This window comes from Rhamphochromis sp. 'chilingali' (genome assembly GCF_963969265.1).
Source record: "Rhamphochromis sp. 'chilingali' genome assembly, chromosome: 1".
NCBI lineage: Eukaryota > Metazoa > Chordata > Actinopteri > Cichliformes > Cichlidae > Rhamphochromis > Rhamphochromis sp. 'chilingali'.
In genome coordinates, this window is record NC_137929.1 from 1,455,001 (window position 1) to 1,475,000 (window position 20,000).

At 43.1% G+C, this 20,000-nt stretch overlaps 1 protein-coding gene across 1 annotated transcript in view; it reads right to left on the reverse strand.

The window, feature by feature from the left end:
- Positions 1-20,000, reverse strand: part of LOC308399164 (protein NLRC3-like) — a 96,707-nt gene that overhangs the window by 4,469 nt on the left and 72,238 nt on the right. Inside the window, exons 2-9 of the mRNA XM_080886201.1 lie at positions 18,509-18,546; positions 9,448-9,577; positions 9,091-9,192; positions 8,020-8,098; positions 7,672-7,858; positions 5,776-7,555; positions 4,689-4,862; positions 4,240-4,413 (exon numbers count right to left, since the gene is read on the reverse strand). Of these exons, the coding sequence (XP_080742327.1) occupies positions 4,240-4,413; positions 4,689-4,862; positions 5,776-7,555; positions 7,672-7,858; positions 8,020-8,098; positions 9,091-9,192; positions 9,448-9,566 (2,615 nt within the window). The 5' untranslated portion in view covers positions 9,567-9,577; positions 18,509-18,546. The remainder of the gene's footprint in view (positions 1-4,239; positions 4,414-4,688; positions 4,863-5,775; positions 7,556-7,671; positions 7,859-8,019; positions 8,099-9,090; positions 9,193-9,447; positions 9,578-18,508; positions 18,547-20,000) is intronic.

The window sequence follows — 20,000 nt, forward strand, 5'->3', positions numbered from 1 at the left end:
CATAGCCCCAAACATGTCTTTTTCAAAGCCTGCGGTGAAGAGAAAGGTTGGTGATGAGCACCGACAATTTCAGGAAAAGTGGGAAATGCTATAAAGAGACTTTTTGAGTTGAGAGCAGAAGTGAAGCCTTCATGGAGAAGGATGGAGTTAGTGTTCCTGTGCTAACTGATCCCAAATGGCTCATGGACTCAGCTTTTCTTGTTGATATGACACATGAGCTTAATGTACTGAACAAGACGTTACAAGGCCAGGGGCAACTTGTCAGTGCTGCCTATGACAACGTGAGAGCATTCTCCACAAAACTGGCGCTCTGGAAAGCTCAGCTCTCTCAGACAAACCTTTGCCATTTCCCAGCATGCAAGGCACTCGTGGATGCAGGCACACCATTCAGTGCTGACGAGTATGTTGATGTCATTTTGAGGCTACAGGAGGAATTTGATCACAGATTTGCTGACTTCAAGACACACAGAGCCACCTTTCACATTTTTGCGGACCCCTTCTCCTTTGATGTGCAAGATGCCCCTTCTGTGCTTCAAATGGAGCTCATTGAGCTGCAGTGCAACTCTGAACTCAAAGCAAAGTTCAGGGAGGTGAGTGGAAAAGCAGACAAGCTTGGACAATTTTTGAGAGGATTGAGCCCTAGTTTCCCTCGGCTTTCCCGAATGTTCAAGCGGACCATGTGCCTTTTTGGTAGCACATACTTGTGCCAAAAGCTCTTCTCCACTTTGAACTTCAATAAGTCCAAGTACAGGTCCAGACTTACGGATGATCATCTTCAAGACATACTGAGGGTCGCAACTGCTTCCTCCCTCAGGCCAAATCTGGCTCGGCTATGCGAGAGGAAACGCTGCCAGGTCTCTAGCAGCAAGGAGTAGGCAAGAGAAGCCATGTTCAGAAGAACAGTTCATTTTCTCCAGTGTTCCATTCATGTTCAGAAGAAGGTTATAGAACTGTTAATACAGACATTTCAATCTAAACAATGCAGATATAGAAGAGTGAAAAAAAACACACAAGTTCACTGACTAAAAATATCTTATTATTATTTTATTTATGTATTACAGATTGATTTATTTTCTTATTAATTCTTAATTTGTTTATTTATTTTTCATATTTTGTGTTAAAAAATAAAAATAAAGAGATTTGAGAAGATTGGAATTTTTTAACCATGCCTTTCTTGTGGAAAACCTAATGCGGCCCAGCCTCACCCAGACTCTGCCTGCAGCGGCCCCCAGCTAAATTGAGTTTGAGACCTCTGTCCTACACCATAAATCAGTAAGAGAGGGTACGACCTCTCTCATGGCCCCAAGTGGTGTGTGCATGCCAGAGCACTCTGGAAGGCACAGAGTCTTTACAGACTACTAAGGATCAAACCTCTATCATCATGCAATATACAACTCTAAGCATATGAGTAAATATTTCTAAGCATAAATGACAATCAACAATATAAACCTTACAGCTGGTTTTAATAACAGAATTCATTTGTTTCTCAAATGAGAAAGAGCTATCGAGAAACACTCCTAAATCTTTAGTTCTTAACTTTTCCAGTGGGCCAAGGTCAACATTATCTGCTAATGCAGGCTGACGTTATTAACTAATGCTAATTTTATGTGAATTAGCATTATGCACTAATGCTAACACTTTTTAACAATGTGAGCAGCTAATGCTAACACTATTTCCCTTAACTTTATAATAATGTGAACGGCTAATGCTAACACTCTTTTTACCTAGCATTACAACATCTGAGCTGCTAATGCTAAGTAGGCCGCCATTAGCACCTACATCTAATTTAAGGCAAATACGCATTAGAACCTAATGCTCATATTGTTTTCCTTTGCTTTATAGCAATGGGAGCAGCTACTGCTAAATAGCATTAGCTAATAACAGCAGTCTAATTTAATGCAAGTTAGCATCATTTGCATTATAACGATGCGAGGAGTTAATGCTAAGTATGCTGCCATTAGTGGCTAATTCTAATTAAGGGTGAATAATTATTACCAGCTAATGCTAATATCGGTTTCTCTTCCCTTTTAACAATGTGAGCAGCTAGTGCTAGGTAGGCTGAAGCTAGCAGCTAATGCTAAAGCTAAAGATAATTTGATGTGAATTAGCAGTACATTAGTGAGGAGTTAATGCTAAGTAGACTGCCATTAGCAGGTAATGCTAATTTTAGGTGAATAGGAATTGGCAGCTAATGCTAATACCATATTTTCTTGCTTTAACCCTTTAAAACTGGTCAGAGTGGGCACACTCCGTTTTGCCAACTATTTTTAAATCCCAGTAGCACTGTAATCACGTGAGCTAGCGCAATAATTTTTTTTTGCATATGAAACCTGAGGAGTTGTACTTACATCTTATGCCATCAGCTTGTCCTAGGTTACAGTTTTCTTCCACATATGCTTAGGACTCATATTGCAGTGATGGAAATAGTTTATTTTGATGCATATGCTGTTATTTTGCAAATTTGCAGTATAATATTTATTTTCGTTTTTCCTGCAGTATATAAAAATTGGTGTATTTCAAAAATAAAACTATGAAGGCACTCATAATAAATTTCCTGTGGTGGGAAACTATTTTGTGCAACTTTTTTGTATTTACAGTTTTGAGGGAAAAGCCTCTTAAATTTCTCTAACTAGAAATATATGTTAAAAAAAACAAAAACGATTTTCAATTTTTTTGTAGTTTATTGCACTTTTTTGCAATTTATGTAATGACTATGCACTTAATACATACATATTATTAAAATTTAGGCTGTAATGGTTGTATTGATGTATAGCAACTTGAAATGCTCCCAAAAATGGCTCCACAGCATGTAAAAATATAATATAAGCTCTGGCGGACTTGGTTCTATGGTAAGTCTTAAAGGGTTAAATCAATATCAGTAGCTAATCCGATTGCTCAGTCTGACGTCAGGTGAAGTCATTTTTATGCATTTAAGAGCTGCGTTGAATTCAACATTACAAACTGAACATTAGAACTATCCTCTTCTCCAGGATTTTCCTGATTTAACATTTCAATATGATTCATTTTTGTTCTCTACACCTGCCGTCATCACTTCAATTATTCCCACTGTGGATTTGATCATATTGTTTGTCCAGCATCTCTACATTTTCCCATCCATACTACCTGGAGCTTATTAACACTATTAATACTGGAAACTGCTGTTGAAGCCTGATGGTGACACTTTCTGGTGAAGAAGTGAATTGCAGTAACAGGACTGGCTGGCTTATGATACACTGGACATTTCCAGCGCTTTGTTTTCTCTGCTCACAGACAACACAGATACACGCATGTATATACAGCCCACGTCCAGCTATGCATGCACTCCTGCTGCTCCATTTCTATAGAGAATAAACAACGTAACACAATCATTCTCCATTGTTTTCAACTCAACCAGCTGCATTTAATGAAGGAGTTTGAATTTACTTTACAACAGCTGCTGTTGTTTCCTGTCTGCATTCATGTTCTTAACTGGTGTAGTTCTTCCTAAAGTACTCCAGTATTCCTGCCAGTACATCCTTTTAGTTTTCCTAACTGTTTCCTCTGATGCTCGTTGCTATTCTTTCCTCAATGCAAATTCATGCTAAGCTCCTTCATATCCATCCCTGTTTCTAAACCTGTAATAATTGCTTTAATGTGTCTTTGGCCTAATTATGAGTCTGTCCACATGTTTGTAGTTCCCCACTTGCTTTGGTTTCTTAGCTCTGATTCTCTGAAATTTATCCTTGAAATCATTTACTGGCATCTCTCCCTCTCACTCCCACTATCCCCAGAACACCAGAGTATTCATCTCCTGGTTTATCCTATGGCCTCTTTACATTTTCTCCAATCATCCCTGTTTCTAGAGTCTCGCCCCATCTGCAGGTAGTCCAAGAGAAACTGCCTCTGCCATTTTCTTCTTCTTAATCTTTGATTTTTCTCTTCACTTTCTCCATTGGGTCTTCTTAGACGCACTTTCCAGAAAGCAGCAACATTTTTTGTGCCCCATTTTTCAAATTGTGCATCTTACTTCAGCTTAATGTGTTTCCTGTTTTGTTTTTACACAGGTCATGTAAAAGAAATCCTACCAGAGACTCGACAAAGCTGAACTGAAAGACAGCACGGGCAATAAATCACAGCAGCACAGAACTTAAGCACACATATATAAGGTGATTTAACAAATCATGTCTGTTGTAAATGAGTAAGCCATTTATCGACCTGACTCAGGTTTTAAATCATCATCAGAAAAGACTGAATCCTGACCTGAGAATTCCAAGTGTACACTTTGGACTCTCCACTGCAGAAAATAGAAGCTTCAGTCCTGAATCCTGCAGGTTGTTGTTACCCAGATCCAGCTCTGTCAGATGGGAGGACTGGGAGCTCAGGACTGAGGACAGAGCTTCACAGCTTCTGTCTGACAGGTTACAGCCACTCAGTCTGAAGAAAGGATGACAAGAAGACATGAAACACTTGTGTTAAAGTATATTCATGGTGCCATGAGGAGCTACTACATTTACAATATTTCAACACTGTTTCAGGACATGCTGGAATCCTTATTGCCTCATGTTACAAAAGACAAATGTGGCTGTTTACTGTGACTTGCATGGATTCATTAAAAAAACAAAACATATACACAATGTTAATTTTTTCCAAATGAAATTGATTAAATGATGTTAATTGATGAAAAAAAAATCGATATTGCTTGATCTGACCTCAGCGTTTCCAGTTTGCAGTATTGACTCTTCATCCCAGCAGACAGAAGCTTCACTCCTGAATCCTGCAGGTTGTTGTTACCCAGGTCCAGCTCTGTCAGATGGGAGGACTGGGAGCTCAGGACTGAGGACAGAGCTTCACAGCTTCTGTCTGACAGGTTACAGCCACTCAGTCTGAAATCAAGGTGGAAGGGAGACAAGATCAACCAAACAAATCAGAGCTTTATTGCTTTTTTATTGTTTTTAAGCAGAAATCAGTGAGGTGCTGGTAGATTCTGTTCTTTTGGTTTATTACCCAACAACACACACATACACTAATATTTGTGACTTTTGTAATAGTAGCATTTACAATGCAAAGCAACAGCGATCACAGATTGAAGGGGCCTGAATAAAACTACAATGCAGTGATTTTTAAGATGACCTGTTCTTCCAATTTCCAACAACAGTTTTCTCCAACCTTACAGTTAAAAATAATTCTTCATCTCATACTGAATCTTGGTGCAACTCCCCCCAGTTTATTAAAATGAAGAGGTACTGAAGTTGCTGTAAGTGATGTGTGATGCCACTGATTTCCTTCCTGATCCAATACAAAGTAAAATTCAGACTGGTATCTGCGATACTGATGAAAACTATTCCTTCAGAATCAATACAAGACATCATAAGAAAATATGATGTTTTGTATAACATAAAAAGCCTGAATTTTAAAATATTCAGTTAATAATCAAAAACAGATGTGACTGAAAATAATAAAACTGAGAAACATTTTATGGCCATTCGATCCTTTTACAACCATTGCAAGAGCTTGGTTGGCATAGCCGGCAATACGTTGGATAGTAATAAGTCCGGTGGGTGATGGGCTCCACCAGGGCTGCCCTTAGTCACTGATTCTGTTCATAAATTTTATGTTTAAAGGCTGTATCAAAAGTTCATTCAAGTTACAATATTGTGGTCAAAAGTTCTCCTTTTTTCTTTTATACTATACAACTACGCTGTCTCATGGTTTTAGGACATGGATCTGTCATGGAAGAAATCTATGACCACTTTTAATCAACATTTTAAAAATAAACATGATCACAGATTTACTCACAGAGCTTTGTTGGAGGCTTTGACCACTGGCAGCAGCCTCAGAAGAGCCTCCTCTGAAGCAGAGTATTTCTGCAGGTCAAACACATCCAGATCTTCTTCTGATGACAGTAAGATGAAGACCAGAGCTGACCACTGAGCAGGAGATAGTTTATCTGTGGAGAGACTTCCTGATCTCAGGGACTGTTGGATCTCCTCCACTAGAGAACGATCATTCAGTTCATTCAGACAGTGGATCAGATTGATGCTTTTCTCTGCAGACAGATTCTCACTGAGCTTCTTCTTTATGTACTGGACTGTTTCCTGATTGGTCTGTGAGCTACTTCCTGTCTGTGTCAGCAGACCTCGTAGGAGAGTCTGATTGGTCTGCAGTGAAAGACCCAGGAGGAAGCGGAGGAACAAGTCCAGGTGTCCATTTGGACTCTGTAAGGCCTTGTTCACAGCACTCTGGTGGAGAGATGGTTTAAACCACCAGGAGGTTGTTTGTTGTTCTTCTAGCAGATTGAGTCCAGAGTTGATGAAGGTCAGATGGACATGAAGAGCAGCCAGAAACTCCTGAACACTCAGATGGATGAAGCAGAACACCTTGTCCTGGTACAGTCCTCTCTCCTCTTTAAAGATCTGTGTGAACACTCCTGAGTACACTGAGGCTGCTCTGATATCGATGCCACACTCTGTCAGGTCTGATTCATAGAAGATCAGGTTTCCTTTCTGCAGCTGATCAAAAGCCAGTTTTCCCAGAGACTCCATCATCTTCCTGCTCTCTGGACTCCAGTGTGGATCTGTCTCAGCTCCTCCATCATACTTGACCTTCTTCACTTTGGCCTGAACCACCAGGAAGTGGATGTACATCTCAGTCAGGGTGTTGGGCAGCTGTCCTCCCTCTCTGGTTTCCAGCACATCCTCCAGAACTGTAGCAGTGATCCAGCAGAAGACTGGGATGTGACACATGATGTGGAGGCTTCGTGATGTCTTGATGTGGGAGATGATGCTGCTGGCCTGCTCCTCATCTCTGAATCTCTTCCTGAAGTACTCCTCCTTCTGTGGGTCAGTGAACCCTCTGACCTCTGTCACCATGCCAACACAGTCAGGAGGGATCTGATTGGCTGCTGCAGGTCGTGTGGTTATCCAGAGGCGAGCAGAGGGAAGCAGTTTCCCCCTGATGAGGTTTATCAGCAGCACATCCACTGAGGTGGACTTTCTAGGGTCAGTTAGGATTGTAGTTTTGTGGAAGTCCAGAGGAAGTCGACACTCATCCAGACCATCAAAGATGAACACAACCTGGAAGTCTTCAAAGCTGCAGATTCCTGCTTCTTTGGTTTCAGTAAAGAAGTGATGAACAAGTCCCACCAAGCTGAACTTTTCCTCTTTCAGCACATTCAGCTCTCTGAAAGTGAATGGAAATATGAACTGGATGTCCTGGTTGGCTTTGTCTTCAGCCCAGTCCAGGCTGTATTTCTGTGTTAAGACTGTTTTCCCAATGCCAGCCACTCCCTTTGTCATCACTGTTCTGATTGGTTCATCTCTTCCAGGTGAGGCTTTAAAGATGTCTTCTTGTCTGATGGTTGTTTCTGGTCTGTCTGGTTTCCTGGATGCTGTTTCAATCTGTCTGACCTCATGTTCCTCATTGACCTCTGCAGTCCCTCCCTCTGTGATGTAGAGCTCTGTGTAGATCTGATTCAGGAGGGTTGGGTTTCCTGCTTTAGCGATGCCCTCAAACACACACTGGAACTTCTTCTTCAGGGTGGATTTAAGGTTACGATGACAAACTGCAGCTTGAAGTTCTGAATGAGAAGAAAAATAAACACTCAATTCCAAAAATAACTAATCTTTAAAACATGTTGCTCCATCTTCCATCTCTGGAAAATGTTCATTTATCCAAAAGTTTAAATCCTCTTACTGCTCTGCAGACGGTCAGCCAGCACCTCCTGCTTCATTCTCCTCAGGAAGTCCACTGTGATCTTCACAAACGCCTCTCTGCTGCTGCTCCTCTGACTCTCAAAGCATTCTGGGTAATCTGGACTCAGAACCTTCTGGATCTTCTTCAACTCATTCTTCACAAAAGTGATGATGTTGTCCTCCAGCAGCTGGAACAGAATATTTATGAATGAGCCAATCAGACTGAAATCATGGAGCCAAACATCAGATCCATGTTGGACACACTGACGATCCACTGGTCTACAAAGAGCAGCATGGAGATGACTGTGAACAGAACAGATGTAACAGTAGTTGTTGTACATGTACAGACCATAAATATGGAGTCCAGCTGTGTTTGATGCTGCTGGGCAGACTGACCACTGGGAACCTCTGAGCTCTGCTGCTCCACTCTGTGGAGGAACCATGAAGGATTAGATCAACACAGGATAAAGATCCAGGAGTTTCTGCTCAAATAACTTCATCTGAATCAAGTCTGTCAAGTTTTAAACTGTCAGATTGTGAACATATCAGTAATTTTCAGTCTGTTTTCATGGACGTCCTTTCAGTGGTGATGTCAGGGATGATTTTGAAGAAGCTCATCAAACTGAACCATCAGCAGATCACTGCTCCAAAACCAGAACATGATCCGAGTCTCCCTCCACCACCAGAACACCAGCTTTACTAACGTGGTAGATCAGTGTAGTACAGATCAATAACTGATGAGTCATTTGATCAAAATCACTGAGTGCTTCACGTCTGACCCTCTGATGCTTCTGTAGACATTTTGCATATTTAATGAATGTCTGACAGTTTTACATTCATTCTATGAACACAGTGGAAATGTTGTGTTATAGTCTCCATGTTGTTTCCAGCATCATAAATTCTTCAGTTCAGAAAATTAGATTCTTTCTTCACAGCTGAAAAACAACAACATTTATTCTCTATTGAAATCTGCATCGTCCACTCCAAAGGTCACAATCTGAAGGTAACATCTGGTTTTGTTCCCTGTGGTTAACTCTGAGCATCAGTATGGTGGGATTTATCCACTACATCCACACCACTGTGGTTCAGTGTTGTCCTGATGGAGTAACAGCAGCCAGTATGATCCAGGCTTTAGCTGCTGGGTCTCTGTGTGACCTCTCAGACTGTTTAACAGATCAGACACAAAGAGAATCAGAGCAGCTCTGTTCTTTAAAGACAAACATGAACCCACTCAGGTCACACTTTCCCCACAGATATGAGCATCACTGTCCTCAAACAGCAAATGACCAAGTCGAACATTTGGATCTTTTCTCTTTCATTCTTTTCTTTTTAATGAATCTTTGTAACAATCTGAGGATGTTTCAGGTCATATTTATCCAGGAAACACAAACATGTAAAGGAGTCATCACAGCTCTCTGACCTCGTTGCTCCAGGTTCACCACTGAAGCCTGGAGGGTGATCTTTGGACCGGTCACTCCTCACAGACGGACAGCTGGACCCTGCAGACTGTGACCTCTGACCTCTGCAGACACAAACATGATTGAAGCAGCTGTGATCACACAGACTGCAGATAATGCAGCTGTTTCCTGTCAGTAACATCCTCTTAGATTAGAGTTCAGCTTTTTACAGGAAAACTGGACAAAACTGATTTTTGTTACAAACTCATTTTCATTTCCTCTCAGCTCACAAACACAGTCAGACAATCAACCAGAGTCAACACTGATTATAATGTCAGTGCAGAATTATTTCTGTTACTCAGTGAGTTCAGCTCTCTGACCTCGTTGCTCCAGGTTCACCACTGAAGCCTGGATTATAATCTTTGGACCGGTCACTCCTCACAGACGGACAGCTGGACCCTGCAGACTCTGCTCTGTCCTCCTCTTCCTCCATCATCATCTTCAGCCAGTCTGAGAGGTAAACCACAAACACTCAGTGAGTTCACATTAACAGGAGTAACTGAGTTACAGTCGCTGACCTCTGACCTGTCATGTAACCTAGAAACCAGGTCACATGATTCACATCAGCTCACACACACTTTCTACCTTCACCTGTAGAGGAAACACAAATCAGCACTACATTCAATTCAATTTTATTCATATAGCGCCAAATCACAACAAAAGTCGCCTCAAGGCGCTTCATAGATATGCATGCATATGGTACAGTGCAGGTGGATGCATATCCACCTGCACTGTAATTATAAAGACCCCTGACCTCCAACAGCTGTTGACACAGTAACTGGTTATGGTCAAACAGATGTGTCCACCTCGCAGCAGTTACTGTGGAACAGCAGCTGAGCTCATTCTGCAGTCAGTGTGTCAGTGAGAGCAGCAGCTCCACCTCCTCCACAGACTGATGGAGGCAGGAAAATCAGTGTACTCAGTTCTGTGAAATACTGTAAATGCAGTTTCTTTTACTGTTTATGTACAAACTGAACTTTGAGTCTCACTTCAGATTGGATTTAAGTGTGTGTGTCACACCTTTATGTGTTACTCCAAAAAAAAAAAAAGCCGTCTGACTGCTCAGACTGAGTCAGGGTAAAGTTCACATGCTGATTTGCTCTGTTCGGGTTCTTCTTCTTGCTTTTCTTAAAAGTAATGCAGTACATTACTTAGTTACTCACTAGATTAAGTAGTGTGTTGTTATATTCTGTTCCTCAGACCAAGAGTCTATGAACCAACTGTTCTTAGACATTTTTAGATCTGGGCTCTAAAAATCTGCTTATTGGCTCTCAGCTATAGTTAAGCAAGATGTCTTTGGTGAATTGAGGCTGTTAAGCTAAAGACACTGACTTATTCTTCACTCAGATATGCTGTGACATTCAAATGTTACAATGTTTTTATTCTGGGACTACAGGAATGATTTTATATGATTCAAAGTTCAAAACAATCCTTTCTATCCTCTCTTTCACTTAGCCCAGTTCATCCTGTCTGGAAGCCTTTTGAAGCCTCCTTTAAGTCCGGCCTTTCCACTGAATCTGCTGATGGAGACACCATCTCCTCCACCTGCAGCTGTGGAGGTTCAGAGAAATAAATCTAACCTAGAGGTATATCTCTATATCTACAAAAGAAAGAAAGAAAAATGAATCAAACAGATTTTCTCTTTTGTTATTGGAAACATTGGAAACAATATCAGAGTCTACAAGAGAACAAAGATCCCCGCAGGATGTCTCTGTTTGGGAAATACTCCAGTCATCCCCCTGAACCTGGTTAGTGACCTGATTCAGTGCTTTTTCCATGAATCCTACCGATGCTACCATGAAAACATGTTCAGCTTGTGTTTGAAGATGACTGACATGCTGACATTAGATACAGAAGAACTGAGAACATAAAGGGAGCAGCTTATTGAGGGAAACCCAAAAAAGCAGAACACAAGCAGCTCTGTCCTCTGTCTCACATCATGTTCATGAGGAGAAAAAAAGCCCCTAAAGTTCCTAAAGACAAACTGTTATAGGAGGAAACAAAGCAAACTTACAGCCGTCCTGGAAGGAGGCAGGACTCCACCTGAAGCTCAGCACAGGGGGGGAGGAGGCAGATTTTCAGAAGAGTTTCTGACAGTTTAACTTGGTGATATCAGATTTAATCTCATCTCATTTGTTACGTTCCCCTGAGGGGTCTAGGCGGTGAGGGGGAAGTAACAAAAAGTGTCCGGGTCAGAAAAAGGAGACAAGAAGGCAAAGGGGTTAAATTAAAGAGTTTTATTAAAGTAGCTCAACTAAAAGAGACGGACAAACCGCTATCACCACTTAAGAAAACAAACAAAACTCAGGCGTTGGTCAATAAAGTAAAATGTAAGCCAGAAAGAAAGAGAGCAGCTCACTAGCTGTAACCACTCACATGGCACTCTGGCCCAGAGCTCACCTTTCCCTGGGATTAAATACTTTTGATTACTGACGAGAGTCAGCTGTGTAAAAGGGAAAGCTGGCACCTCAGGCAGAAGCCATTGAAGGACACGCCCACACAGGCACCTTCAGGAGGACGCCCTGCTAGGGCCGTAACACATTTCTGTTTTTCCACTGAGCAGGTTCAGCTTTTATTAAAATAAATATGTTTGTGTCTTTCTCTAAATTCTTAATTATCAGTAATGTTCCCTGAGAAATCAACATTTCTTGGTTCTCATACAAGAATGTCGTTTTCATGGCCGCCATTCACGTGACCCAAAGTGTTTGTAATCTCTGGAGAACCGAGGTTTTACTGATGCTCCTGAATGCAGCATAAGAAGCAATTTTCCACTAAGTTTCATGTGACATGAACACAGACGGATGACGTGTCTGTGTCAGTCTTTTTCTTTTGAAACAAACTTTATTGAGACCTATGAACAGTCCAACAGCTATGAATGAAATTTAGAGGATTCAAAGAAATATTGATAAAAGTTCTCGGAGCTGCTGTGCAAATATTTTTAACTCACTATGGAAACTCCTGGTTTCAAACTTGAAGCTTTTTTGCTGAAGCAGTTGTACAGAAATAATATTAAACTATAACAGTACTGATATACAGTGATCCCCTCAAAAATAAACACAGAGATATAAAACTTCTGTCCATTCTGCCATTAAAACGGTAAAATAGATCCACTGATCTGATTTTTTTTTACTGTTTATGAAGAATAAGCAAATATATTATAAGATGATGAGGTGAGAAAAAAATGCTCAGAATCACTCGTTTGTATTCAAATGTCAAAGTTCGTGTTCATCTGTTCCTCTCCTACACGTCACTATAAAGTTTAATCTTGTAAAAGTCAGAGTTTGAGTTCATATTCACTGCAGTTTAGTACAATATCTACATGTTAACGTTTGTTTGTGCTAAACTGTTCATTTGTTCTGTTTCATAATAAAATATAGATATAAACATCTGTAACATCTGCACTTTAATATCTGGTATTTTGTACAGACAGAAGACAAAAGGTTTACTTTAGTATTAAAATATGAGTCCCGTACAAATCAAATATGTATATAAAACTTAAAACTGATTTTTTTCAAACTTTTTTCCTCACCAGGAAAAAAGAAAAACTTTTTTCACGCCAAAGCTCAACATCTGACTTACTATTAATATAAAAACCGTGACTGAAGCATCTTTAAATGTTCCGATTTATTAACAGTGTTTTAAACTTAATACAGTAACTTTTGTTCAGTCTGAGAAATGTAAAACATGTTTTATCCTCCATCTTTGTTTCAGTGTGAACAGTCTGAGCGGACAGTTCGTGATGTTTTTAACAGAGGCCGACCTGCTGAATCAAATTTGTTTTAAAAAACAAAGTCCTCTGCTGTCCCTCCACCTGCTGCCTCTGAATACAAAGGGTGAGAACTTTAAATTAACACTGTGGCAGATATGTAACGTTCTTTAAATGATCTCACTGACTTACAGACAAATGAAGGAAGACATCTGTGGTGGCTGAAACCTCCACCCAAAACATATCCACAGACAGCAAGGTTGTTGTAGTTTTGTAATTTTTAATTAGTTTTTATTTCCATTTCTTTTTCACTTTGTGTTTTTAATTCTGTTTAGTTTCAGTTAGTTTCCACGGTGAGTTTGCTTGTTTCAGTTTATATTTGATTTTTTATTTATTATATATTTACGGGGTCAGAGGCTGGACTGACGTAGATTAATGTAGATTTTATGATAAAAACTGAACTTTTTGAAAGCAGTGACTCAGTCTTTTTTTTAGCCAAACTAACAACACTAACAGGCTGTTATAACCTCAGGATAAAAATGCTCGGAAACTCAAGTGCCAGTTTTAGGACGTTTACTGACCACTTTTAGAAACAACCACAGCTAGTCGCACACATACAGGAAACTGTCCCACACATAACATTCCGGCAGGGAGAACCCTGAAAAACCTCTGAAGGTTCCGGGGTTCAACGCCCCCAAACATACATTAACAACAACACTGTCTATAACACTTCCCCCCCCTTAAGCAAAAACCCACAACATAGCAATTATGCATAAGTACAAAAAGAGAGGGAGAATTCAACACCACATTATTTTAACAATTCAGTCTATCAGGGGGCTTGTGCTGCCTCTTTGACCTTCTCAGTCCTGCTGCTGGGTTCTCTAGGCTAGGAGCCTGCTGAGCTCCTGTGACCGGGTTCGGCTCAGGTGACTTAGATTGCTCCACCAGCCCTTCTGGTGATACTGAAGAACCAATCCCGATCTCAGGGGCTGCTGACACGACTTCCCCTTCGGGTGAACCACTCTGAGGCCCCACAATGTCCACAGCCCTGTCTCCACCATGTGCGTGCGAACCACTCTGAGCCCTCTTCTCAGCTCCATCCGTGCGGGCTCTCACATGATCCTTGTGCCTGCGAACTTGTCTGCCATCCAACAACTCCACCACAAAAGATACTGGCCCTGAACTGTGGTGAATGACGCCAGGCAGCCACCGTGAGCCACCCGTAAAGTTTTTGATATACACACAGTCTCCCTGCCTGAAAACACAGCCTCTGGCATGTAGATCATGTCTCACCTTCTGCCCACCTTGTGACTGGGCGACTCTGGCTCCCACATCTGGGCGAAGAAGGTCCAGATGAGATCTGGGCTTCCTCCCCATCAGCAACTCCGCCGGGGACAAGCTTGTGGTTGTATGAGGCGTGATGCGATACTGAAACAGGAAACGGCAGAGCCTCTTTTCTATGGAAAGACCTGGCATTTTTTTTTAGACCGTCTTTCAGCGTCTCCACGGCGCGCTCCGCTAAGCCATTGGAGGCAGGGTGGTAGGGTGCTGTGCAGATATGTCGGATCCCATTTCTCTCCATAAATTCTTGGACAACCCCACTTGTGAACGTGGGCCCATTGTCCGTGACCACTGCCTCTGGTAATCCATGTGTTGCAAAGATTCTCCGGAGTGTGTCTGCGACGACTGGGGCTGTGATGGTCGGCATTATGTGGGCATCCAGCCATTTTGAATGCGCATCCACCAACACCAGGAACATGTGGCCCAAAAAGGGGCTGGCAAAATCTAGATGAAGCCTGGACCATGGACGGCCAGGCCACTCCCATGGGTGGAGTGGGGCAGGTGGTGGCATTTTTTGGTTTGACTGACATTGAGAACAGGCTTTTACCTTGTCTTCCAAGGCACTGTCCATTCCCGGCCACCACACGAATGACCTTGCCAGACTTTTCATCCGAGAAATCCCTGGATGAGCCTCATGCAACACTTCAATGATCTGTGACCGACCTGGAGGCGGAATAATGACTCGGGAACCCCACAGGATGCAGCCATCTTGAACACTGAGCTCCTGCTGACGCTTGGCATACGGTTTGAGCTGATCTTGCTCCACTGTTGCTGGCCAGCCCTGCAACAGCCACTGTTTAACCCGAGGTAACTCTGGATCCCGTTCAGTCCATGCTTTGATGTTTTTAGCACAGACCGGAGAGTTCGCCAGCTTGTCCAGCAAAAACACAGTTTCTGGGGGCAAGTTCGACTGGTCGGGGACCTCCGGGAGGGGGAGGCGGCTGAAAGCATCTGCATTCGCATTTTCAGGTCCCGCCTTATAAACAATGCGATACTGGTATGCCGACAGTGTTAATGCCCAGCGCTGAACCCGGGCTGAAGCCATGGGTGGGATGCCTTTTGTTTCACTAAAGAGACTCAGGAGGGGCTTATGGTCTGTAACAACAGTAAATGGGCGGCCATACAGGTACTGATGAAAATGTTTCACAGCAAAAACTATTGCTAAGCCTTCCTTCTCAAGCTGTGAATAGCCCTTTTCTGCTGCTGTGAGGGTGCGTGACGCATATCCGACCGGTTTCTCTTCCCCCTCTTCCATACGATGGGAAAGAACAGCTCCTATGCCATACGGGGAGGCATCACAGGACAGGACCACCTCCTTCTCCGGATCAAAATGCACCAGGAGTGGTGCCGATTGTAACAGTTCTTTTACCTGTCTGAAGGCCTTCTCCTGTGCTTGGGACCACCTCCACTGACTGTCTTTGTGCAGCAGCCCATACAGGGGAGCAAGCATGCTGGAGAGGTCAGGCAAGAACTTCCCATAATAGTTCACTAAGCCCAAGAATGATCTTAGTTCAGCTACATTCTTTGGACTCGGGGCTTCTTTTACTGCCCTCACTTTCTCTTCCAGTGGGGACAGGCCCTGTGCAGAAATGCGATGACCCAGGTATGTCACGCTAGGGGCTTGGAAAACACACTTACTGCGCTTCAAACACAACCCAGCTTCTGAGAGCTTCTTCAACACCTGCTCAAGGTTACGCAGATGCTCCTCTTCTGTTTTACCTGTAACTAAAATGTCATCCAAGTAAACAGCAACACCAGGAATGTTTTGCAGAAGATTGTCCATAGTGCGCTGAAAGATAGCCGGACTGGATGCAACGCCAAACACCAGGCGGTTGTACTTGAACAGCCCCTTGTGTGTGTTTATTGTCACATATTTTTTTGATTCCTCATCCAGCAGCAACTGCTGGTAAGCATGACTCATATCCAACTTTGTGAATGTCCGACCACCCGCCAGTGTGGCAAAAAGGTCATCCACTCGAGGCAGAGGGTAGGCGTCGAGCTGAGAGGCTTGGTTCACTGTCAGTTTGTAATCACCGCATATACGCACCCCTCCGTCCTCTTTCAACACTGGTACGATCGGGGCTGCCCAGTCCGAGAACTCTATTGGCTCAATGACCCCTATCTGTTGTAGTCTCTCCAACTCTGCTTCCACCTTGGCCTTCATGGCGTATGGTACAGTGCGTGGTTTGAAAAAGCGTGGCCGGGCAAAAGGGTCCACACACAGCTTCACAGTGGTGCCCCGGAGAGTGCCCAATTCATTCTTGAACACATCTGCATACTTTCCCAGTAACTCTGCTATTACCGTTACATACCTGATTTCCCTCCAGTTCAGGCGGATTTTCTGCAGAAGGTCACGACCCAGCAGACTAGGCCCCTCCCCTTTCACCACCAGCAGTGTTGCTGCAGCTTCTTGACCCTGATATGCTGCATGCACCTCTATAGCACCAAGCAGGGGAATGCATTCACCTGTGTACTGTCTAAGGCTTATCTCAGTCGCTTGGAGGGCTGGTGCCCCGCCCGAGTGCCACAAGCTGTGGTAGGTGGCTTGGCTGATCACCGAAGCTGAAGCCCCTGTATCCACCTCCATTTGTAGCTCCTTCCCATTTACCTGGATAGTGGCATAGATGGGCTCCGCACAGCACTTATTAAAGCCAACCAGATTAAACATGTTGAAAACACACTCATCCTCCTCGGGCGCCATGCCCTGCAGGTGATGAGTGTTTAGTTTGTGTTTTGTCTTCCATTCCTTCTTTGATTTCTCCTTAGTGCCCCTGCATTTCTTGGCTAAGTGCCCCTTTTTCTTGCAGTTATGGCAGGTACTGTCTTTGAAAACACAGTCCTTGGCAAAGTGTGCCCCCCCACACCGGTAACACTCCAAAAGCTCCCTCAGTTTGCCCCTCACACTCCGAGATACATGATGCACCTCGGTTGAGTGCATATTGTTGTTAGCTTTCCGAATGTCTTTAGTGTTATTAGCTGCCGTTTCTATTGCCTGAGCAATTTCCAAAGCTTTCTTAAAGTCCAGTGTGGGCTCCCCCAACAACCGACGCTGCATGCCATCATCATTTATACCACACACCAACCTGTCGCGGAGCATGTCATCCAGCACGCCTCCAAACTCACAGTGCTCTGATAGCTGTCTCAGCTCCGTCACATACGCAGCCACCGAAACTCCCGGCTAGCGTGAATGAGTGTGGAATTTGAACCGCTGAACAATCACGGAGGGTTTCGGGCAGTGATGATTTTGCACCAACGTCACCAGTTCTTTGAAACTGAAGTCCCCGGGTTTCCGAGGCGTCGTCAGGTTACGTATCAACTTGTAGGTCCTCGCTCCACACGCACTGAGAAGAACTGACCTTTTTTTTCCTTCGTCCGAAATGTCGTTTGCCAAGAAAAAGTGTTCAAGCCTCTCGACATATTCAATCCAGTCGCCATCTCCCTCGGCAAACTCCGTGAGCGATCCGATCGTAGCCATAGATGCGAAGTGGTAGTCCGACTGCAAAATCCGTAGCAAAAACTCAAAACTGTCCGCGTTCGGCTTTTATCCTCGTCGCCAAAAAGGTGTTATAACCTCAGGATAAAAATGCTCGGAAACTCAAGTGCCAGTTTTAGGACGTTTACTGACCACTTTTAGAAACAACCACAGCTAGTCGCACACATACAGGAAACTGTCCCACACATAACATTCCGGCAGGGAGAACCCTGAAAAACCTCTGAAGGTTCCGGGGTTCAACGCCCCCAAACATACATTAACAACAACACTGTCTATAACACAGGCCATTTCCTGTAAAATGTTAATCAGTTTCCCAAAATAATTTCATTGATCATTCTCAATAATTTAGTTTTAGTTTGTGTTTTTATTTCTACTTTAACTTTTTTCAGATCTAGCTGTAGTTCTAAGTTGAGTTTCAGTTTTGTGTGTTTTGTAACACTTCTTCCTGTTGGAGAGGAGCCAACACTTTGTGACGCAGTATTTTTAAGACCGACATGTTGAACCTGTATCTAACACACATCTATACGAAGTATTCATTTACAAAGTGCGCTCTCTGTCTGCTGCTGTCCGTGTAAATAAAAACATCCGGAGCTCAGCGGCTCTCCGGTTGAGCTCAGGCCACATTCAGTGTGTTTAGTCTGATTCCCGGACTCTGATCACACAAGGCCAGAAAATGTCGGAGACACTCGGCCTTGTTGGAAAACATTACACACTGACTTTAATGGAGAGACCGGAAATACAAACACACACAGTTTGTTGTGTGAAGAAATCAAACACGAGCTGAACAAACAGTAAAGTTCCTAAAGACAAACTGTTAAAGGAGGAAACAAAGCAAACTTACAGTTTCTTCACACCAACAACAAGCTCCACTCCACACCTGGACACTAAACACGGACACACAGGTGAGCTGCTTCCTGGAAGGAGGCGGGGCTCCACCTGAAACTCAGCACAGGTGGGAGGGGCTCAGCTCTGTGTGTGCTGATGTGTTAACTTTAAAAATATGCCGTCTGACTGCTCAGACTGAGTCAGAGTAAAGTTCACATGCTGACGTGTGGAGACATGAAACCTTGTTGTAGCTGCAGGTGTGAACACACTGATCCCAGATCAGCTCTGCTGTATTTGTAACATGAACATTTCTGCTGCAAAGCTTCAAATGTTCAGCATGTTTCTCTGTTTCCAGTCTATAGATCCAGTCACACTTTCTACCTTCACCTGTGCAGTAAAGACTGAGAGCAGAGCTGAAACCAAGCGTCCAATCAGTGAGCAGCATCAACACCTGAGCTTCATTCAGACTCTGTTATTGAAGATGTTGTTGGTACAAAGTTCATCTGCTGCTCACATGAATCCATGAAAGATTTATTTCACTGATGTTTCTTCAAAGCTCATTTCAACCTGTTGAAGTCATGAATGAAAGTGCAGACTGAGAGTGGATCACATGATGTTTGAGGTGTGTCATGTGACATGTTCAGTATTGTCACACATGTCTAGATTGTCCCTGATATCATAACTGCTCAAACACTGATGATTATATTTGAAGAATTATTCCTGATGGCAGCAAAGTTTGAATGGAGCTCTCTGTCTGTGCTGATTTGTCGCCCTCTGGAGGTCAAAGCACAAACTGCATGATGTCACTGTAACCACCACAGAGACAGGAAGTGTTTTTATGACTGAAACACTGAAATGATGCTAACGGCTGTCGTTAGGCTCACTGACAGCAGTGCTGATGTGTTCATGTCAAACACTGGCTCAGGTCAGACTCCTTCATCCTTCTCCAGCGTGAGGCCGCCCTCAGACCCACAGGAGCTCTGACCTTTGACCTCCTGACCCTAACCATTTTAGTCTTGTTGCATCTGCAAATCCATCCAAACTGTAGCCGAGCAAAAGAAGCTGGAAGCTGTTCTATGAATGATGTTGTTGAAGGAGCTTGGAAAGAAAAGCGTCTGGACTTCTTTAAGTTGCTTGAAGAGGGACATGGACGTCTTAACGCCCACTCACATCCTGGGACATTTGATCACAGGAAATCACATGATAGGGTGGGGCTAGATCTCACAATGGGTTCACCCAAAACCTTGGCTGATTGAGACCCACACCCGTTCTCACACCGTGGCTCGTGTGATTAGGTAGAGGATCAACAGGGGCTCCGTGTCCCTGAATTTAAACTGAATCTAAACACAATTAATTCAGCTCCGCCCACAACACTGTAAAGTGTCATACATTATCAAACTAACATTACATTTTCATGTTAAGGTGGGGCCAAAAACTATCGTCCTGCGGGCCGCGAGTTTGAGACCCCTGGTGTAGGAGGACACCTACTCTGTGTCTGGTTAAGTATA